Source organism: Alligator mississippiensis, chromosome 5, assembly GCF_030867095.1.
Source record: "Alligator mississippiensis isolate rAllMis1 chromosome 5, rAllMis1, whole genome shotgun sequence".
Taxonomy (NCBI): domain Eukaryota; kingdom Metazoa; phylum Chordata; order Crocodylia; family Alligatoridae; genus Alligator; species Alligator mississippiensis.
The window spans coordinates 99,153,423-99,176,999 of record NC_081828.1 but is presented as its reverse complement, the minus strand read 5'-3'; the positions used below and the strand labels follow the sequence as shown (position 1 = coordinate 99,176,999).

The following is a 23,577-nucleotide window of genomic DNA, read 5'->3' as shown; positions in this document are numbered from 1 at the left end:
TCAGGGTAGAGGAATAAGTGATATGTTCTAGAACAAAACCTGTCTTTATAGCACTATCTCCGTCAGTCTGTTCCCCAAAAATGACATGATTCAAACTTTCCAGTTCTTCATCCACCATGTTTTTTATTAGTCTAAGGCACTGGTTCTTTCTGCAGTAACCTTAGGACAAGCTCTCACCATGGGAAAGATTTTCCCTAATAGTCTATGTTTTCCTGTGCACTATTTGAAGAGAATTACATCTCATTAAGCAGCTCCTCTCCTCACCATGCAGTACTGGAAATCTCCAAACTCTAGATAGCCACGTACATTTTAACTCTCATTTTGTATGCATCCACCCATTTCTGATACTACCTTCCACTGATGTCTTTCATTGCCTGCTCCTAGAACCATAGACGGTTCTGGGATGGGAGGCCTGGCCAAGTTAGAACTGGGTGACAAGAACAGTAGAGTTGTATTAATGTGTTAGAGCTCAGGTTCTGTCCATTCTCCACTTCCCACTGTAGTAGTACAGCAGAAGGCTTTTTCTCACAAGTTTAAAGCAGATGACAGATGGGAAGTGTGCATGGGATATATGCGCTGCTGCCATTACTTAAAAGTAACATCTAGTGAGATGTCAGGGCAAAGGAATTTCAAACGCTAATGAATGCACAGTAATATACTTCACTTGGTGTTCAAGTCTGACTTTGCTTTTTTTTCTTCCTAACAAGTGATTCTCCATTATTTAGTCCTTCATAAGCTACAACTAGGCTTTCTACAAGTCATGGATCTATGACAAAAACTGATAGATTAGAGTCAAAGGGGTTATTCTGGAAAAAGAAATCAGTATCCGTAAGGAAGTCACAGATATGGAATGTTTACTTCAGCTAACCCATAACAAGGGCTGTGCGAAACAGCAGCATTCTGTTTCGACCATGTTTTGATGTTTCAACAGAACAGAATTTTGTTTTGAATTTTGTTTTGATTCAAAACAGCTGTTCTGTTTTGTTCTATCAAAACAGGGTTGAAATGGCAAAACTGTTTTGCCATTTCACCAATAGGATATAATGGGGAAGGACAAAATAGCCTATAGCTTTGTCATTTCTAGCTTGATTTGAATTAAACATGCAGGAATAGTAGCCCCTGTGGAGGCCACAAAGCCTGCCAAGTTTCAAGGAATGAGGTGCAGGGGTTTGGGGGAAACTGCACCCCAAATTCTTGAAAGCAAAACTCATGTTGCATGTACGTGTTAAGCCACAGCGGGGTCAAAACTGCTGGCATGCTAGCCCCTGCGGAGGCCACAAAGCCTGCCAAGTTTCAAGGAGATAGGTGCAGGAGTTTGGGGGAAACTGTACCTCAAGCTGTGGACAAGCAAAACTCATGACATGAGTGACACTGTGTGTGTTAAGGCACAGCAGGGTGAAACCTGCAGGCCTGCTAGCCCCTGCTGAGGCCACGAAGTCTGCCAGCTTTCAAGGAGATAGGTGCAGGGGCTTCTGGGTTCTGGTTCCCTGTGCCTCTAGCTGCTGACAGGCAAAACTCGTGTCATGGGTGTTGTGCAACTGTGTCTGTCTTGGGGCACATGGGGTGGGAAACTACTGCAGGCCTCGCTGCTAGGCCCTGCTGCGGTCACAAAGCCTGCCAGCTGTTAAGGAGATAGGTGCAGGGGGGTTCTGAGGCCTTGCACCACTAGCTGCTGACAGACAAAACTCGTGACATGGGTGCTTGTGCAACTGACTGTCTCTGTCTTGGGGCAGAAGCAGTTCCTGGCTCTGTATTGATTCTTTCCTCTCCTTAGTCTGTGGTTTTGTAGGTGTTAATCCTCACTCATTAACTCACTAGCTACTATGTATTGAGCTGGTCTCTGAGTGAATCATGATTGATTGCATAACACAGTAGCTAGCTAGCACAAGTACCCGGTCTCCAACAGTATCAAGTAGCCAGAGGAAGAGTGCAAGAAACATAGCATATGAAGAGTGTGCCTATAAGCAGTACCTATAAGATTAAATACTAGAAATTCTTGAAAACCTGTGGACTCTCATGAGGAGTCTGAAACAAAATCTTAGCAACATTTTCTAATATGAGTGGCTGAGTTCCAGATCAAATGCATAAAATACATTTAAAAGAAGGGGTTATGTAGAAATCTGACTAAGGACTTACAGTTTGAGACTTTCCATGTTCAAACAGAAGTCTTGCTTGAAATAGAGCATTCCTTTGGGGTTTCTGGCAGTAAAGGTCTCTGCCACATCATGCCAGGATACAAAGTTTCTGAATTCACTCTTCTAGAAAAGCAAAGGCACTATATGGGAGAATGCAGTGAGTACTTTATTGCTTAACGCTGTCTAAGCTCCTTTCTCTTTTAGCAATACACCAAATTAGCAATAGGTAAGCAGTAGGGCCGTGTGAAGCTTCAGGTGCTGATTCGATTCGGAGGAGATTCGGCCCAATTTGGTGGCCAAATCCGAATCGAATCATGAGACCAATAAAAAGGTCTGAATCGATTCGAAGCTCTCTGAATCAATTCGGAAAAGATTCAGACAACTTTGGAGATTCGGGCAATCCCTGTTCACCGCCGCAGGGAGCTGGACCCGTACTCCATGCCAGTAAGTAATGGGTGGAGGGACTGGAAGAGGGGGGAGTGGACCATGGAGGACCCCTGCCAGGCCCCATCCCCTGCCTGCTCCCCCAGCCCCCTGAGCATCCCTCAACCCCCACCCACTCTCCCAGCCCCCTGCATGGCTGCCCCGCCTGGCCCCAGGTCCTGGTTCTTTTAAAAAAAAAAAAAGCCCTGCACTCACCAGCTGCTGCAGCAGTCTCGGGGCTTCTGGGAGCTTGTGGCAGAGCCCCCATGTAGCGTGGGGGGGGGAGGGGCAGCAGGGATCACCCCCTGCCTGGGAGGAGCTAGTGAGTGTGGGGCTTTTTTTTTTTTTTTAAGTGGGCCCTGGGGCCAGGTGGGGCAGCCATGGGGGGCGCTGGGAGAGCAGGCGGGGGATGGGGGCTCCTGGAAGAGCCCCCTGCGCAGCATGGTGCAGTAGGGATTGCCCTCCCCCGCCTGGCAGCATCTGGTGAGTGCCAGGCTTTTTTTTTTTTTTTAAGTGCTAGGATGCTGGGTCCAGGCAGGGCAGCCATTGACGGGGCTGGGAGAGCCGGTGGAGGATGGGGCCTGTTTGATTCGGGAATTCACCCAATTAGGCAGCAGCCAAAGATCTCTATTAGAGAGGTCCAAAAATAGTTGCTATTATAACCCAGCAGCAGCAGCATAGTCTGGAGAAGAGGGCAACACAGCAGCCCTGTGACCTGTTCTGCATCAAGGGAATGATTACCTTTCACTTATCCCCTTCCCAGTGCCTGGTGGTTACTCTAATTTGGAGGAAGAAAAGCAGCAAAAATTCACTGTAAAAATGCAATAGACCTCTGGCTGTCACTAAAACTAATTAGTTCATTCTAATTTCTTCTTTTTACCTGCTAACCAGTCATAACTAATTGTTTCAGTGCCCTGGACAGGGTTATTGTGTGGAATCGTGGAATGGGGGGTGGGAAGAATTCTGAGCAAGTCTTACCTTATCCAGAGACTCAGCTGCTGATAATGAGCACAGGGTCATCACGCTCTGGCTCCAGCAGCTGACCCAGCAAGGGCTCAGGGCTGCTGCTGCTATGCAGACTCCCTGCGCAATAGTTTCAGCAACCTCTGTGGCACCCAGTCTGGTGCCCCCGTCTAAATCTGCACCCAGGGTGAGTCCCTCCTTATCAACTCTGTGCTACTGTTTCTATTTCTCATCCTGGGTGTCCATTTCCCAACACACAGATATGGCCACTACCCCCTCCTCTGTTACTCTATATTTAAGAAGATAGCTTTCTTATCTCCTCTCCAGGAGAAACCAAACTACATTATACCAGCCTTAATTGATTCAAACCTTTTGTATAATGAGTAGGCCTGTGCAAAGCGGCTAGTATTCGTTTCGGATTCGGCCAATTCGGGGGACAGTGATTCGATTCGGTGAGTCGAATCACTGTCCCGATTCGAATCGGCTGAATCTTCGAATCAGCCAGGCCCATCCCCTGCCCGCTCTCCCAGCCTGGCAATGGCTGCTCCACCTGCCCCAGCTCCCTGCACTTGTTAAGAAAAAAAGCCCCAGTGCTCACTGGGTGCTGTTGGGCAAGGGGGGCGTTCCCTGCTGCCCTGCGCCATGTAAGGGGCTCTGCACGAAGCCCCAAGGCCACTGCAGGAGCGGTGAGTCCCGGGGCTTTTCTTGGCTTTTTTTTTTCCCTTAAAGGGCCAGAGCTGGGGCAAGCAGGGCACCCACAGGGGAGCTGGGGAGTGAGGGGGGCTCATGGTAGATCCCCCATGCAGCATGGGGCAGTGGGGATCACACACCCCCGCCCAGCAGCACCTGATGGCCTTTTCTTTAAAGTACCAGGAGCTGGGGCAGGCAGGGCAGCCATGGGGGGACTGGGGGAGTGGGTGAGGTGAGGGGAGCTGGAAGGGGTCCCCCCATGGTCCCCTCCCCCAGCCCCCCTTCCCCGCACCTAGTTCTAACCAACTTGGAGTCAGCTGCAGCTCTGTGCTGCAGCCACCAGGGACTGCCTAAATCATCAAAGCTCTCCGAATATTTTCCAAAGTTTCAGAGATCTGTGAATCGAGTTGGACTTTTAAATTGGTCCTGTGATTTGATTTGGATTTGGAGATTTGGCCACTGAATCAGGCTGAATCTCCCCCAAATCAAATCACCACCCAAAGCTTTGCACAGCTCTAATAATGAGTATTCCAAATTATGCTGCAGTCCTATTGTAAGACAGCAAACTAAAGCCTTTTCCAGTGCTGTAACTCTACAGGCAATGGGCCTTACTTTTGAAGTGCTCAGTGTTCATCCTCAGCAAGGTTCACTCTTTACCTATCCACTTACAGCATCCCTTCAGCAGAGACAGGTCAGACAGAGTGGATGGCAGCATGTGAAACAACCTGACTAAAAAGTCGCTTGGACTTCAACGCAGGCTGTACAGGGGTCCTAGGGTGTGTTGTCTGGTTGCTTTCCCATGCAGAAGCCTATACTTCTATAACAGAGATAAGCAACCCCTAGCGTAGGTGCCAGAGTATGGTACGCAAAGATATTTTGCTTGGCATGTGTGCCTCTAAGCAGACAGCAGGGAAGGGACCAGGTCTGTGCTGCCACAAAAAGGATCGGACCCCTTGCAGCTCCCACAACCATCTGCTCCGGCATACCAACATCTTACAAGTTGAGGTTACATACGTTTTTGGCACTCTGCCCAAAAACGTTGCCTACCTCTGTTGTATACCTTTTACTGCTGTTGCTACCTGTGCTACCTGCATAAAAACTTGTGTGTAAGGTCTGCCCAGGCTATAATCATACCTTCATCTGCAGCGTAGATGAAGTCAAAGGGACATACATTGAAAACCAGAAGTTAACAAGTTCCGTTTTAAAAAGGAAATGTTAAGATAAGTAATGAACACATGATAGGGGCCTCAATGATAAAAATGCCCAAAGGAATGCTTGTCCAGCAGAAGGGCCTGTCCTTTCTTGTATGTACCACACGCTTGTTCTCTCAGAACAGACAACATCTTTTATTGTGGTATTTTTTCATTTCTCACTAATCTCACAGCCAGTGCCTCCTTTGACAACAGTCTAATCTTTATGAAGTAAAGAGCAACTGTTATTACAAAGGTTTTAGGCTTCACCCTATGCCTTAGTAGAACCAACTGATGGTTAGACTTCCCTCCATCCATTTTGTTAGAAGAGTCTCTTAGAAACAACTCTCTAAGGTTTCCTCTCTGTATCTCATCCTCACCTTCCCCCAGGGGCAAACCTCCACCAAACCATGTCTTGAGTCCATCACTGGAATAAGGCTAAAACTTTTCAGAAAACAAATAGAGTTTATAAGTATTGTGGAAAAGAAGAATCTGACCCATTCTCCTCCTGGGGCCCAAACAAATAAGCAGTCCTACTTAGGAAAGCAAGTCCACTTAGTCACAAAGCACTGACTTCCTTCCTGAGACTCTTTTTATATTGGCAGTGAAAATCTACTCTGTTACAAAAGGACACGAGGAGGTGATACTGGCAATAGCTTGCACTAGAGCAGAATGTAATTGTTAAGATTAGAACCAGAAGATTCAAGTGGATTTGGTTATTATGTCAGTAAAATCAGATCTCATTGGCCAAGTCAATGGAGAGTCTCTGCACATTGAATCAATCTACCAATGCAAATTCACTTAATAAGAAGTAATATAGCATACCTACATAATTATAGCTTGTATTTAACAATATCTTGAGATAAAGCCCCTTAATCAGCACCATTCAGAGCACTTTAATCTAGAGGTGATTGCTTGTGTATATTTACCATGTAAGCTCCACAAGGGAGGAACTATTTTCCTCCATATTCTGCACATCTTCAGGCACACCCTGGGATATAATAAATAATAATAACATACCATTATTATTCCTAAGAACCCAGGAATCTCCAAGTATAGGACATTACTCATTAAGAATTCAAGCTTCTCTAGCACTTTGCAATATCAGTTCCTGATTCCGCAAATACTTCAAGCACATGATTAACTTGAATGCCGTGAACACATCCCATTTAACTTTTCTTCTGTAATTTGATTTCAGTTGAACAACTCACAGTGGTAACATTAAGCATATGCAAAGGTGTTTTCAGGGTGAGAGTCACAGTTGTGAATCTGCTTTATTGAAGTAATTAACTTCAGTGGGAGCAGGAGTGGATCCTGAAAGTAATTCTGGAACTAAAGAAAAGAGAAATGATTTCTGCCTCTAAGCCATATTAGGATGTAGTTGAGAACAAATTGTTCTTTGATGTATAATAGCATGTACTTTGTACTTCAAACATGCAAGTGCTGCTCTGCAACATAATGTGCAACATTTTGTATCAAGCTTGCAGGAACAGTATTTATTGTTCTGTATGGTAAAGTAGCTTAAAGGGATGTTCAGGTTAAGGACAATAAAGGTTATCCATTCTTTTTTGCAAAATCAATGGAAATATTTCTTCTTTGATGTACAAGTGTTTGAGTTCTTGTACCAAGTCACTGCAATTAAATTAGTCAGCTACTTCTGGCTACATGGAAAGCATATTTCCAAACAACTGAAAAAAACATGAGAGAAAAAAAGCCCTATTCCATTTAGAGTAGCAATTTCTCTTCACATTTTAGGTAATTAAGCTACTGTATTTTTCAGTACATAAAAGTAAATGGAATTTGCTTAACAGAATGTGCTTTTAAACGGAAAGGTTACACTGTTATCACAGTTTATACATCATCCCCAAATTTCAATCACTTTTAAAATGCCTGTTCTCTATAACCAGGAAAGTGGACAAATTGTTCTCCCAAAGCATTTCTGATTAAGAGAACATTTACCCCCCCCCCCCAAATTACTTGAAATGATTTCAAATTTCTGTTATTTCAAGCTTCACATATTTTCCTTTTTTGCTTTGCAATAAAATTAGTATCATTTTGAAAAGGACATTTTAGATAAGTGATACCAGTTTGACTTCCATTACCCGGCTGGGTTCTATACAGTTTATTCTTCATTTCTGAAATAATGAGGGCATCTTCTTGGTGACCAACTAGTTGTCTCTAAGGCTAAAGCTTGTGTGTGCCTGCATACTGGCTAGAGCACGGAGAGAGAAAGTGGGCTGAAGAAAAGTATATTCAATGAAAAACCTCTCTGAAACAGCACACAATCAGTAATGTGGCTGGGGCACTAGTCCTGGGTGCCAATTCAGAAAGGGCACCAGAAAGGCAGCCCCCCAAAGAACCTAAGTTACCACCACACCCCATGCTTGGGGGAGCTTGCACTGAGGCAGCAGCAGCCTGTGCCACTGCTCCCTGCATAAGGAGGCAGTTGTTCCCCCTCATGCTACTCCAGGTACCAACATTTAAATTATCCCTCTGGACACATTGCAGAGATTCGTGCGGCAAAGAATTATTCCCTTTATGGTACTCTCACTGGCTCCTATAATGAGGATTTTCAAGCAGTTTGCCAGTGAGACAGGAGATACCTGCTTGAGCTCATTTTTTTCTTTCTTCTCACTTCTTTTTGGATGCTGACAGACATGGGGGTTTAGGGGGGAACACACTTTACAGAAGAAGCAACATGTTACTTCAACACAGCTCGGCAGCGTCTGCACAGATTGGACACTTCAGTGGGGCTTTTTGGCACTTTTATGTAATAGCTGAAGGTGCTTACCCATGTACTATTCAGTCACAGACTTACTTACAGACTGGGAGTTTCCAAGTTAATTAAAAATGACACATCACAACTGGAAAACAAGGGTGCTCACCCTACTATAGTTGAAAAGTATTTGTCGACTGACTTCAATGAGCCCCAAATTTTGCCCCAAACATATGTAAGAAAGCATGGGTTATACAACTGAAGAACTGTCAGATCTTATGAAATCTACCCCTGGATTTTAAAAGAATCAATTAAACATTGAAGGCACCAGAGCTGTCCTGGGTGGGGGGAAGTGGGGGGGTGAATCGGGGTGAGCAACCTGGGCCCTGCACTTTGTGGGGCCCTGCAAACAGTGCCGTACAGGCCCTGAGGGCATCACCACTCCGTGTGGCTGCTGAGTGCTGCCATCTTTGTGCTCCAGCTGCTCCCCCCCCCCCCCTTCATGCTCTGGCTGCTTGCCACAACCCCGCCCCCACCACCAATGCACAGGCCCCACAAAGGCTGATAAGCCCCAGGCCCCACAAACCTCCTAGGGTTGGCTCTGGAAGGAGCTTTCAGACATTAGTGACATGATTTCTTGAAAAATTAAATGTTTCTGGCTTTCTCTTCTTAAAATCTGATAGAGAGCCTAGCAAATTTGAGGCTTTTGGTATGTTTTAATTTGTTTATTAATCAAGGAATAGGGGAAAAGAAACATTAACATAAAAACAACTTCAAGTGTGGGGCACGCTCCAGAATTGAACTGTAGCACAAATAATGAGAGTAGCTGTCCCTTTTTATTGAAAAGTACCATGATGAGATTGTTAGTAAGGGATTTCCAGGAAAGATCTTTGACATGCATCTTTTCCCAAAAGCGGAAAAGCCAGCTACACAAGAGTTCTCTCACACCACATGATTTGAATGTGGACTGGAAGAGAAGAGTAGCATGGACCAAAATGACTGCACCACTACTTAGAGCACCATAGGTCTTCTTTATTGTTTCCCATACAGATACTGACCAAATATCACACACACTGCCAAACTGCTTAAATTCTAAGATCTGAGACATTCACAGAAGAGCATTCTATGCTTTATGTTCACCTTGATTCATCATACAGAATAAAACTGGGCACATTTCATAGTTTAGAAAGTACTGGTCTCAGCAGTATGGTTTAATCTCTCTCTCAGTCTTGGAGACAATTTAAAGTATACTTCTGAACATTTTCTCTCTAACTAGGATATCATCTACAAGAGAATTAAATGCTTAATGATTCCTTAAAAATAGCTCAGCCATCCTAATGGGAAGATCTGAAGACACTAAAATGTTACAAGCTCAGTACCTTGGTTTGTAAGGAGTTCTGATGCCTTGCTGTGACAGAATCAGTGGCACTGCTTATGGGTACCCAACTACAAGGCTTCTCATATGACCATCTTGTGTTTTGGGACCCATTTGTATACCTGTGTTCAAACTTGCCATGAAAGTTTTAGGCTTGAAACTTAAATTTTACTGCATTTAAATATTAGAAGTCTTCTTTAAATTAAACCCATTGTCCTGTAGAAAGGTTTTATGAGCCTTTCTAATCCTCAAAGCCAAGGAAAATTAATTCCTGAATGCACTGAAGAAAAACTTCTTATGCGGTGTTTTCTTTTCCAAGACTTCCTTTTGGTTGATTTTAGAGAGGTTCAGAAAGTTTTGAATCCATTTTCCACTTATTGCTCATTCTGTCATGTTAAGTTAAAGGCACCTGGAATCATGTTAAGTTAAAGGCACCTGGAACCTGGCTTTCCAAGACGTTAAATACCCACAGTTTCTGTTGAAGACAATGGGAGTTATAAATAACTCAGCACCCCTGAAAGTTCAGGTCATTTGTTAACATGTTGCACTCCACCACAGTTAGAGACAGTCCTTACAATTGTGCTGGCCCCAGGAGCCTTTCCTGGGGTCCTGGCAGCCTCTGGGTGCTGCAGCCATGGCACTCCTGCAGCAGGGATCCTGGCCAGCAGCCAGAGCATGGCTCCAACTAACCAGGTTGTGGTTTTGGGTGTCATGCACTGGTGTGGGTTTTGACCCTGGGATCTCCTGGGGCAAAACCCTTCTGCAATGCAAAGTAGTAACTCAAGGAACACCTGCATGTGCAGTGTGTGGTACTGCAGACAGGTCTGCAGCGCCACCTACCACATGTCCACAGTTGTCTGGATGTGCTCTTGGTGAGGAAAGATGTATTTTGAGGGCCTTTCATAACCTTCTCCCCAACAAGTTTCTGCTTGGGTTAGGGTTATTCCCTGTCTACCATTTATTTTGCAACACTGTCTTTCAGGGATGGGGGGAAGGTTGTTTACAACATACTGTAATAATATCTGTGGATGCTAGAGATTCCTGAATGCTGTGGAGAGGCACTGTACCTACCCCCAGTCCCAATTCAAGACAGGAAGTACCTGTATGCGAGGCCAAGACCAGGCACTTTGGAGCACCTGTTCCTATCTCTTTTCTGTCCCCCTCTTTTCAACACTGTTCTTGTGGTTCTCTTTCCCAGCTCTGTTTCGTGATGTTTTGGACACCAGATGTATCAGAGAAGATTTTGGTTGACATCATTGGTGTGGACTTTGCCTTTGCCGAGCTCTGTGTTGTTCCTTTGCGCATCTTCTCCTTCTTCCCAGTTCCAGGTAAAAAACAAAGCAGCAAATTGCTCATTCCTCCCTGGGCAGGTTTCAAAGATACAAGTGGCCAAACGCAGATACTTGTTCCACTGAAGATAATATAGGTTTGAGATCTTGTGCGCTACCCTGCCCTCAAATTGAATTTAGCTTGATAAATTAGCTAAACAGATATTATAGTATTTAGCTCGACAGGTATTATAGTAGGGGGAGAGTCTGTCACTAGGCTAAAATACATTTGGCATGCCTGCATTTCTTAATTTACCTTGAAGAGGAAAACCAAAAGCTGAAGCATATCTCTTCTAGATGATAGAGAATGCAAATGTAATAAAACTAGTCACAGTGGACATGTACCATGTTTCTGCCAAGATCATAAGGAACTGTGTGGTTGTACAACATCTAAAAAAATTATATAGTGTTAACAAGACAACCAGTCCCCTCTAATCAAATCTGAGTAAGATTTAAAGATACTGATAATATATCGATGGGAAAGAATATTAAATGCAGATACCTCCTTCATATTATATGGAAGTTTATTACAGTTGTAGCCAAAATGTTCCCCTTGAGCATTGGAATGCTATCATGTAAGTATTATAACCCACAGGAGCTACTGCTACATGATATAATATTTTCTGTAGGCACAATATATAACAGCACAGCTTCATAAGGATTGTAATCTTCACATTTAAAGTGGTATTTTTGAGACCTATTCCCAAATTAGTATCTTTTCTAACAAACATGGATAGGAGTTATGCATTTATGCCAAAAGGAAAATAAACTTGCTGCACAAAAGATGTAGTGAAGCTTTATTTTTATTCTTATGGTCATATACATTTATATTTTACTTTTCTTTTAAAACAGAATGGAACCATCTTATAATAAAACATTTATGATAGGACAGTTTCCCACTGAGGGAAGCTTGCTGAGATTATGACTCCTTTTTTGTATGTTTACAAGAGCCAAAGCATATTGAATTCCCAGTCAGCTTCCCTATTTAGTGACTTTCTTTTGTTTTGTTTTTATCCCTTTTAAACAGCTTCTACCATGTGTATATCTTTGATCTTAAATTCGAATAAATACCATCAATATGGTTAAAATAAAAGTCGCACTCATTTTTTGGCAGACAAGGTTCCTTGGGTGAATCTGATATCTTTTATTAGACCAACCCAAATAGTTGGAGAATAGTTATTAAGCAAGCTTTCGGGTTCAAAAACCCTTCGTCAGGCTAAGGAAGTTTCAGCAGTTGGTGTGTGCTCTTCCTGGATGGAATGAAAAGTAAAGAAGCCAGAGGCTGGGCTGGTATGCATACAAGACAGGGAGTCAGTGAAAATGTAGATTGAGGAGTCAATGGGTGAGAGACAGGTGGGGCGGGGGTGGCGGGAAGAGAGAGAAGGGGGATGAAAGTGGAGAGATACCTGGGAATCAGATGTCAGGCAGGTTATAATGTGTCATAAATCCAATGTCTATATTTAGTCCATGATTTTTAGTATCCAGGAGGTTGATGAAGTGGAGTTCATAGGCTCGTCTTTGGGAAGTGGTTTGTAAGTTTCCTTTGAGGATCAGGACTGAGAGATTGGAGAGAGTGGTTTTCTTGTGAGAAATGTGCCCCCACAGGTAATTGGGTATTTCTGTCTTTGATAGATTTCCGGTGTGCGTTCATTCTGGTGCGCAGTTGTTGTTTGGTTTCTCCTATGTATTTTCCATCAGGGCATTTGGTGCATTGGATGAGATATATTACATTTCTGGAGGTGCAGCTGTAAGATCCAGGAATGCTGATGGCTCTGTTGTGGGGTGTAGTAATAGTGGGGGTGGTGGAGATGTTTTGGCAGGTTTTGCATTTCTTGTCATGGCACGCGTGGTCTGGATCCTTTTGGTGTGTTCTGGGCTTGAGGAAGTTTGCTTCTGGTGATGAGGTTAGCGAGGTTCGGTGCTTGTTTGAAGGCTAGGATGGGTGGCTCTGGGAAGATCTTTTTAAGAATAGGGTCTCTTTCTACTATGGGTTGCAATTGTTTGAGGATTTTCCACGCAGGTTCAAGGGAGGGGTGATACGTCATAACCAGCGGTGTGCGATTTGTGGGGGGGTTTCTTCTGTAATGCAGCAGTTCTTCACGTGGTATCCGGGTGGCTCTTTCAAACATGCGATCCATCTCTCTGGAGGAGTGTCCTTGTTGGGTGAAAGCCTTTTTAAGATTGGTGAGGTGGCAATCCCGGGTGTTCTCTTCAATACAAATACGGTGGTATCTGAGGGCTTGGCTGTATATCACAGCTTTTTTGGTGTGTTTAGGGTGATTGCTGGTTCTGTGCAGATACGTATGTTGGTCTGTGGGTTTCTTGTATAACGTCTGTATTTTATCATTCTGGATACTGATCATCATGTCTAAAAAGGAGATGCTGGTGCTGGAGTATTCTAAAGAAAGCCAGATGGAGGGATGGTGATTGTTGAATTTATAATGGAACTCAATCAGAGATTGTAGTTTTTCAGTTCAAATGATGAAGATGTCATTGATATATCTTAAGTATAGCAAGGGTTTGATGGTGCAGTTCTTGAGGAAGTCTTCTTCCAGGTGGCTCATAAAAAGGGTGGCATACTTTGGGGCCATTTTAGTGCCCATAGTTGTTCCCATCATCTGGAGGAAGTGTTGATTATTAAAAGTGAAATTGTTGTGTGTGAGGGTGAAGTGTATAAGGTCAGTAATATCTTTGGGTCTGTATTCTGAGTTGTAATCTTGTTCCTGTAGATATGTAAGGCAGGATGCCATCCTGGTGTGGGATGTTGGTATATAGGCTGGTAACGTCCATGGTGGCTAGGAGTGTGTTGCTGGGAAGGTGGTCTATGTTTTTAAGTTTCTGTAGAAAGTCTGTAGTGTCTTGTACAAAACTTGCTCTGTGGGTGACGAGTGGTTTTAGGATTGATTCAACGAAACCTGATATTTCTTCAGTTAGGGTCCCATGGTTGGATATGATAGGTCTGCCAGGGTTCCCTTGTTTGTGGATTTTAGGGAGCATGTAAAAAGTCCCCGGGTTAGGTAGTGGGGGGAATCAAGGTCTGTAGTTTTTCTTGTAGTCTTGATGGAAATGATTTGATGGTATTGTTGAGTTCTTTGGTGAAAAGGGAGTAGGATCTTCTTGTAGTTCTTTGTAGTAGGTGGTGTCAGAGAGCTGTCTCTTGGCTTCCTTTATATAATCTTCACGGTTTAGGATGACTATGGCTCCTCCTTTATCTGCTGGTTTTGTTACTATTTGGTGGTTAGATCTTAGAGATTCTATGGCCTTTTTCTCTGGTAGAGAGAGGTTGTTATGGTGGCGTGTGTTGCTGATTATTTCATTGTTCATTCTTTCCCTGAAGCAGTCAATGTAGCGGTCAAGGTTAGGGTTTCGTCCACTGCGAGGTGTCCAATCTGATGTTTTTTGGGGCTTTTTGGCATTGATCTTTTCCTGAATGTTGTCAGAGGATGAGTTGTTGTTGGGAGTGGGTTCAGTTTGGTCGTGGAAATATTCCTTGAGGCGCAGGCGTCGGAAGAATTCTTCCAGTTCTCCACATGGAAGTATTTTATTAGGGTATTTTTCTGGACAGAAATTTAGGCCTTTAGAAAGGACAGATTTTTCAGTTTTGGTAAGCGTGTGTGGAGAGATTGATAATATTTGTGGGTTGGTTGCTGCTTTCAGTTTCATCAAGTCTGAGGTTGGAATGTTGTAAGATGTTGGTGTTGTTCCTCTGATGGTTGTTTTGTAGCTGGGGAGCTTGTTCTTGGAGTAATTTGTTCCATTTCTTCTTTTTATGTAGGATGAATGCTGTAGAAAGTTTTTTGTAGTCTCTTTGTATCCATTGTATATTGTCAGGGAAAATGCATGGATTTCTGCCTTTTAAGTTGTTGTAGTATATGGTGATTTCCTTCCTAAGTTGGTCTCTTTTGGAGTAGAGTAGGTGAAATAGATGATCGCACACCGCTGGTTATGACATATCACCCCTCCCTTGAACCTGTACAGAAAATCCTCAAACAATTGCAACCCATACTAGAAAGAGACACTATTCTTAAAAAGATCTTCCCAGAGCCACCCATCCTAGCCTTCAAACAAGCACCGAACCTCGCTAACCTCATCACCAGAAGCAAACTTCCTCAAGCCCAGAACACACCAAAAGGATCCAGACCACGCGTGCCATGACAAGAAATGCAAAACCTGCCAACACATCTCCACCACCCCCACTATTACTACACCCCACAACAGAGCCATCAGCATTCCTAGATCTTACCGCTGCACCTCCAGAAATGTAATATACCTCATCCAATGCACCAAATGCCCTGATGGAAAATACATAGGAGAAACCAAACAACAACTGCACATCAGAATGAACGCACACCAGCAATCTATCAAAGACAGAAATACCCAATTACCGGTGGGGGCACATTTCTCACAAGAAAACCACTCTCTCTCCAATCTCTTAGTCCTGATCCTCAAAGGAAACTTACAAACCACTTCCCAAAGACGAGCCTATGAACTCCACTTCATCAACCTCCTGGATACTAAAAATCATGGACTAAATATAGATATTGGATTTATGACACATTATAACCTGCCTGACATCTGACTCCCCAGGTATCTCTCCACTTTCATCCCCCTTCTCTCTCTTCCTGCCCCCCCCCGCCCCACCTGTCTCTCACCCATTGACTCCTCAATCTACATTTTCACTGACTCCCTGTCTTGTATGCATACCAGCCCAGCCTCTGGCTTCTTTACTTTTCATTCCATCCAGGAAGAGCACACACCAACTGCTGAAACTTCCTTAGCCTGACGAAGGGTTTTTGAACCCGAAAGCTTGCTTAATAACTATTCTCCAACTATTTGGGTTGGTCTAATAAAAGATATCAGATTCACCCAAGGAACCTTGTCTGCCTATGTCCTTAGACCAACACGGCTACAACCTACACCCCTGCACTCATTTTTTCTCCGTCTCTCTGTGATATGACTGGCATTTCCTCCTACATATTTTTTATCATTCTTTCCTCCCTTTCTTTACAGTGACAGTAAGAGCACATTTGACGGGTTGGCTGATGACACTAAAGAAGACATTTGTACTGGCACCCAGCTCAGTTCTGCGGATTATCGTCCTCATCACTAGTCTCATTGTTCTGCCTTACTTGGGGTAAATGACTCTTCCCCGTAGGTCTTGTGACTATCTTACGTGTAACTATCTTATTCCCCACTCTGCTTTCATTAAAGAGGCGCACTATTTCACTCTTAACATGTTCTCTAAAGAGAGCAGAAAGTAAAAGTTAAGGTAGTTTTAGTCCCTCATAAACAGTCACTTACAAGTATATAGATACAAATCTATCACTAGCCAGACATTTACCAACTGGCCCATGGGGAAGATTCTACAGATGTACTAATGGAAAAATATTAGGCTTCAGGTGAGGTTACTTTTGTGAAAACCCATGAAATAAATATAAGAGGGAACGTCACCTTCTCTGTAGGCTTGAAAAAAAACCCCATCATATCCATCATTCTTTAGCAGGGCTGTAATACTGCTTAAAATCCCATATTCAGCCTATCTTAGCAGAGAATCTGATCTATAATGGGTTTTCCTCTTGTTTTTACTGAAAAGAAAAATTATGTAATCCTATTCAGGAAGCAAAGTAGGACTATTAAATATAAATTATTCTCACTACCTGTGCCTAGATTTTTGGCCCGCCACTGTAATACACCAGCTACATTACATTAGTATAGTATTTGTTCATGAAAAATTATATATTAGTTATATACTTTATTGCCACTAAAATTTTCTATCTTTACGTGTATACGTTTTAACAGAACATAAACTTACTCTTTTTTATGATATCCTCAGGGTCCACGGAGCCACCCTAGGAGTTGGGTCACTTCTAGCTGGTTTTGTAGGAGAATCTACCATGGTTGCAATAGCAGCTTGCTATGTCTATAGAAAACAGGTAAGAGCCTGCATCTGAAGAAATTAGGAAAATCAAACGTGCTGCCTGGAAGGGCTGATGAATTCTGTTAAATGTATATGTAGCTACCATTGCTAAAGATGGACACAGGCTGATGGCTTTATTTTTAATACAGAGTAAAATATTAAGTGGAAGGATTTTTTTCTCCACTGAGAAGAAAACATATGCAAATTATGGAGTAGAACTTGCCAAGATTTAAATAAGTGAGAAACTTTACACAAGTGAATACTCCTCTATATCTCAGTGGCCACAGTCCAGCATGCACAAATTCTTAACTTTAGGTAGCCAACATCACTCATTTAACGAATTCTCACATGAATCCTGTTAAGCATGTGTATAAATGTTTTGTGATGCCAGGACCAATCAGGGAGCTCCATAGTTGTGCCTTTACAGCAGTGATTCTCAACCAGGGTGCCATGATAGCTGTCAAGACCTTGTTAAACATTAATTTTAGGCAGCTCCTGGAGCTGGGTTCCTGCCCCCCCTGCAACTCATCTCTTGCACACCCCCACCTAAAGCAGGGATAGAAGCCTGTCCTGGATCACCAGCCCTGTAGTGGCAACCTATAGCTATAGCTCCTAGTCAGGCCCCTGCTTACCAGCCCTCTAGTGGCAAATCACAGCTGTGCAGGTGGGGGACAGTCAGAGAAGGTTTTTAGTCTCAAGGTGTGACTGCTCCAAACTCAAGCTAATATTAATACTGATCGACATTTGAGCTGCTCAAAGTGCAACGTGTAACAAGGCTCTTAGTTTATAAAAATGATTCACATGATAAAATCAAAAGTTTCAAATAGGAAACCATAGTTGTGGTCTTCTGAGTTCTTTCAACAGAAAAACTGCTTTAATGATTTTCAATAGGCAAAAAATAGTGAAAATTAAGTGCTGGCATTTTCCGCATTTTCCAAAGGGCACATCAAGTCTATGCCAGAGTGCCTCAAATCTAAAAAGGTTGAGAACCAATTCTTTACAGGGTATTGCACACAACTGGAATAAGTAGCGTAACTAAGGTAGGGCAACCAGGGCAGCCTCTTGGGAGGGGGGGAAGAGACGGGGAAGGCAGAAAAAAATACACTGTCATCCGCAGCCACATGATCTGCCACCAGTACAACAGCAGTCAGAAGTTGCTGCTGTTCTCCCAAGTGTCACACCTGTTGCATTGTTACACCTTAGACTCCAATAAAATTAGCAAAGTATTGACCATGAAATTATTTAACAAGTTCTAGGTGGGGAGAAGGTGGAGAATGCTTGTTTCATTAATAATTCCACTAGAGGCCAAAATCAAGAACCCCTGAAAATTTCTATCATGCTTACTTCTATTAAGAGGTTATGAAAACAGAATTTAAAGACTTTAAACTACATTTATATTGATAGAGGTTAAGAACAGTGTTGACGTGTATCATCAGAGCAGGAAGACATTCACAGCTCAAGCCATGCAGTGCTAGATTCATAAGTAAATAAAGAACTTTTTTCTCTGTAGTTGTTGGCTTGTCACCTTTTTCTTGATCCCATAAACAACAAAAATAGAATTTTAGATCCCAGGCAGTTGTTATCTTTGGCTTGCAGTTTCACGACACATTTTGTTTAGACTAACCTCTTTATTGTTGCATGGACTAATTATCACCTTTCCCAGCATATTTTTAGTCTCCACAGCTTTCTTCTTAGGTGTTTTATTTTTTGTAGCTTAACTTGCAGGACTGATATAGTACTGCTACAAGTGCTGTGAATATGAAACTATCTTTTCCCAAGCTAGCAAGGAACTGGCATAACAGTAGTTGCATATATCAAATTATTTTCAGCTAAAAGATTAAATACATGGAGAAAATGTGTGAGAGCCACAAACTAGTATTATATACACAGCCCAGTAATCTTGAATCACTTGTATGTCAAAGTTCAGCTGAACTGATAAAAACCAGTGGGTTTTTTGTCCACTTAGAAAGTGTTTTCTGTAAGGATAGGTCAGCCTGCTGAGAAACAGATAATAGGACACAGATGGTTCATCTTGTTTGGTACTGGAGCTAAGAGCTTCTTAGCAAAGACAATCTGGATGAATCATGTGACTGTCTGGAAAGCCCTCCTTCTTTCTTCTGGACAAAAAAAAGCTTTAGAATCACTTTATCTTTGGAAGGGATGTGTATGTGGGAGTCCTGCCCTCCTGAACTTTGACCTTGTAAAATTTATTATGCTACCTTTCATTTACTGGATATATTGCCTTCTCTCCTGTTATTCTGAAGCAATCCCCAGACATTGGCTAGCCCCAAAACACGCTAGTAATTATTATTTCATATCTGATGCCAAGTGTAAGATGATTTTCCAAGTTAATGTCACAAGCCAGCAAGAAAACAATGATGGAACCTAAGATTATCAACTCTAAGTACTGCCCTCTGCCCAGTAGCCCAAATTTCTTCTGATAAGGCCTGAAATTGGTAGGACTGAGCTTATACACAGCAAACAGTATAAATGGTCACATAGTTATGACTACTCTTTTCAACTGACTACTCTTTTCAACCTAGAAAAAGAAGCGGAATGAGAATGAGACAGCTACGGAAGGTGAAGACTCAGCAATGACTGACATGCCTCAAACAGAGGAAATGACAGACATCGTAGAAATGAGAGAAGAGAATGAATAATGAAATGGGACGTGACTGTTCTCTTCCAGGACAATTGGAATGATACTTCAGCATCTTTTCTTCTCTCATATTTTTTTTTTTGGTTTGTTTTTATTTTTGTAATAAAGAGGCCTTGATTTAAAAGGTTTCAGATAAATTCTCTAGCATACTGAGTATGCTTACACTGATGAGGGACCTAAAGGAAGGTCTTTGCTTTTTTCCTTTTTAGTTGAATTTGTTTTCCTACACCATGCAAACTCAAAAGATATAGCTGCACTACAGTAGAAGGAGTCTTCCTTACTTACACATTCATCACCTTTGGACAATCTGCATTTGTCAACCAAAGTGCTGCTGTGTGTCTGTGCCATTCACTCTGCTGTCATCCTTTCTGCTTTCATCTTTCCTTTTTTTTTTTTTTAATTAATGAGTGATTTAAAAAAATGGAAAATGCAGCTTTATTTTTCCTGCTTGAAAATGACTTTGCTACATAAACAACTGTACCATGGTGGACTGTTCTGTTTGGTCTCATCACTGGCTGTTATACTGTACATTGTTATAAAACAAAGTAGGAAGGCATAAGCCCTAATTAGGAAACAGCAGAGGGAAAAAATAAAATACAGGACAAAAAATCAACATATCCTTTGTTAAGTCATCAGAGATTAAAGTTTGTTTTTTTTTAAGTGTAAACATTTGAGTCAAGTTTCCTAGAAGGCTGGTCCCAGTCTTACATATCGTTTCCATGAGATACATTTTCATTCACTGTTTCCAATAAGGGTTATGCAGCTGGTAGAGTGGTACAATTGTATCTAAGGGTCTTTCCTAAGGGAGGAAAAGAAAAACAAATGAAGCTTTACCAAAGTTCTCATCTGCTGGTCTGACGAATGTTCAGTGTATTAATTTTCCACTATGGTTTGCTCTATAATTACTTCTGTGATATGTATTCAGAAATATAAGAGCCAACACTATGACAGAAATATAAGAGTACACTATGATATAATCCATTTGATACCAATAGTCCTATCCAATATATGGGGATTTCACTTTAACATACTTCCCTAGGTATAGTAGATCAGTATGAGTGAAGCTTGAGTACCAAGGACACCACACCAGGGACTTGACTGCAAGCCCTGTTCCCACTGGAGACTCATGAGAGAAGTTCTGGGAGAATCAAAAGGACAGCTCACATGAGTAAGTGCATGCATTGTGAACAAGGTAGGCATTGACATTTAAGTGGGTATCAAAGAAAGTAGAAGGTCCTTGAATGGATGATCTGTGCTGGGGGTGAATTTAGTCCTGCATGAGATGTCCCTAATTAGTAACTTTATTTAGTAAAGTATATTTTTCTAAGTTTTAGAAGTGAATTATTATTTAATTATGGACAAATTGAGTTTCTAGATTATTTAGCAGGTAGTCCTAACACTTCAAAGAATCGATCAAAGCTAAATAAAAATTATTATTTTAAATATTATATCAATATATGTGTATATATACATATATATGTGTATAAATATATATATTGTATATTATGTATAATTTATTTTAGGCTACAATACATTTCCTATTTTTCCAAGTTCAGTAAAAAAAAGTCTCTAATACAATACGAAATTTGCTCATGTATCAATATTACCTGTAGTGAAACGTATTGTATAAGTTAATATGCATTTTATCTGCAATGTTTGTACTAGATTTGTTACATGTACAAATTCAATAAGATAAACAAATGAAATGCTTTGTCATGAACATGAGTTGTGAAAAATCAGTCTGTTGCTACTGAAAATGATGGCACTGGAAGGATAAAACAGTATCTGTGTTTTCAATGCTACTAGCAGGTTGTTCCCACTGTTCCTTACAGTAGCAGAATAAACTCAGACAAATCAACTTTGTGCATGCACATATAGATTTTTGAGAACAGACTCAGTCATGTGTATATACCCTGTACATAGATTATTGTATATCATAGTGGCCAGGGCATCTTATCTATTGCCATAATTTTTCTTTCTCCAGTGCACCTGTATTCAAAGTCTCAACAAGCATTTTTGACAGCAGTAGAGGTAAAATGAGAAAACATTTTTATTGTAACCTTTATTTCTGGTACATGACTAGAAATTTAAGCAGCAGTATTTTTTAATAGTTGTGAGTATTGAATATTTATTTAGGGTTTAAGCTAAGAATTCTACTATTTCAAAAAAGCAACAATAAAACCCCCAATACTTAAATACTAAAGCTTTTAAATTAGCTAGAAGTTTGAGCAAATATTAAATACCAACTTATTGGTGATACAACCAAAAGGTGAAATTTTAGTTAAGGTGGTGGGGGGGGGGGGGAAATGTTTACTACTTGTTTATATGTTGAATTTGTAAAATAAAATATGTGATCAAGGAGTAGCAGGGTTTGACCATGATTTCAGGAGAAATTATTTTATAGCACCAGTGGTGACTACTCATGTAACCAGTCCTGTTTAATTCTGTTTCCAGTGAACTTTGAATTTCTTTTGGCCGTTTTGCTGAAGTAACAAATTAATTGATATGTCCACACCAAACAGTGCTAGGAAGTAAGATTTATAGAGCAAAGGAAGACAAACACCAAAATGGCAGTGGCTGCAAATTGTTGTAGGCCCACTAATATAAAAAACCTGCACCACCCTTTCAATTCTTGATATTGTTAATAGGTAACATTTTCAAATGTAATGAACACACAGAAGCTTAAGTCTACTGAAAAAAAGCCTTTGGCTTCTAAGTCATGTCAGCTGTTTTGAAAATTCTATCCAGTATCTTTTGTCCAAAAAGGATCTTGTTCAGTTCTATTAGCCTTGATTATGCTATGCATGGTTCTTTCGCTTTAATAACCATTATCTTTGTGATAAACATTTTTAAATTTTCCCTTTAAGGCTTGCAAGGACAGTACAGTGATTGCATGAGTGAACCTATGGGGATAGAAACATTCTAATATATTTGTTGGAAATTATTTCAATGAAACTATAGTAAAAGAGGAACAAAGTGGACCTGTATGCCACATCTTCCATATAAGACTGTGAAAACAAGCACAGCAGGACTGAAAACAAGAAAAAAATGCATATTACCCATTGGGTTTTTTGTTTTGTTTGATTTTGTTTTACATTTGTGAACGTTCAAGGTCTACAAAGGAAGTCTGACAGGTTGTGCGTGTTCTCTCATTACAGGGTCAGTAGTACTGAGGAGATAATCACCATTTTTTATTAAGGGTAGTAGCAAAATAACATAGTGAAAAAAAAGCTCTAATTTTTCTGACAAATACTTGGCCATGGTAAGGTGTGCTAACTGCCCCTCTGCATGGCAACTCCGCTCATCTCTTCCTGTACACAGATGCTCAAGGGAAGAAACCATACATTTTCTACTTCAGGGTTATGGTTCCACATATGGATTGAGTGAATAACAAATAAGAGAATGTTCTGTTTTCATTTCTGTTTGAGTTAATTTATTTTGCTGTTTTGTCATAAATATGTCCCCTTGAGAAAGAGATCCGTCTGCCTGACTCACTTTTTGCTGAGTTGCGGCACCAGCTGACAGACACAGAAGGGGTCTGAAGAGACGGTAGTAGGTTGAAGAATGCAAGGAGTTCAAGGGAAGCATGATGCAAGAATAGAAACAATCATTTTTATAATTTTCCAGTCCTCTGTGGGTTGGCTGCTGTTATTTCAAGTTAGTGGAGAGATTGTTTCAGCTTCTGGTATTGGAGACTGGTGATGCAGTAATTAAATGTCCTGTTATGGGAGGTAATTTAAACTGTCTGGCACTGTTCAGATCAATACATTGTCCTTTTGTAATCTCTGTTTGTGCTATATAAAAAAACCCTTGCTTATTCTCAGTGTCCTCACTAGGATGCAAATCTTTTGGATTTTTTTGTAAAAGAGCCAGATAATGCTTTCCAGAAGCTTGAAAATTAGACCTTTGAAGTGTCAGTCCTAGGTAGTTATGGTTCTTCTATCAATAACTAGCAAATCGCCTGTCAAGAATGACAGGGCGGAAAGGGCGGGCAGGGAGAGAGACCTGCATCCCTTCCCCCCGCCTCGGGCCGGGGCTGGGGCTGCACCCTGCCTCCCCCCTGCCACTTCAGGCCAGGGCGCAGCCGCCACTAACCCCCCCTCCCTCCCCTTCCCCTTCCTGCTCCCCTCCATCCCTTGTTCTCTGCCTCCTCCCCTCCCTACTGGCTGTCCTTGGAAGGG

General features: G+C 41.7%; 1 protein-coding gene across 2 annotated transcripts in view; it reads left to right on the top strand.

Moving 5' to 3' along the window:
• The window catches only part of ANKH (ANKH inorganic pyrophosphate transport regulator), a 175,386-nt gene extending 152,923 nt beyond the window's left edge, over nucleotides 1–22,463 (top strand). For both annotated transcript variants that reach the window (XM_006266310.4, XM_019483916.2), the window contains 4 exons: nucleotides 10,691–10,820; nucleotides 15,831–15,954; nucleotides 16,654–16,753; nucleotides 19,281–22,463. In XM_006266310.4, coding sequence (XP_006266372.1) covers nucleotides 10,691–10,820; nucleotides 15,831–15,954; nucleotides 16,654–16,753; nucleotides 19,281–19,397 — 471 coding nt within the window. In that variant the 3' untranslated portion in view covers nucleotides 19,398–22,463. The remainder of the gene's footprint in view (nucleotides 1–10,690; nucleotides 10,821–15,830; nucleotides 15,955–16,653; nucleotides 16,754–19,280) is intronic.
• Nucleotides 22,464–23,577: the final 1,114 nt, after the last annotated feature.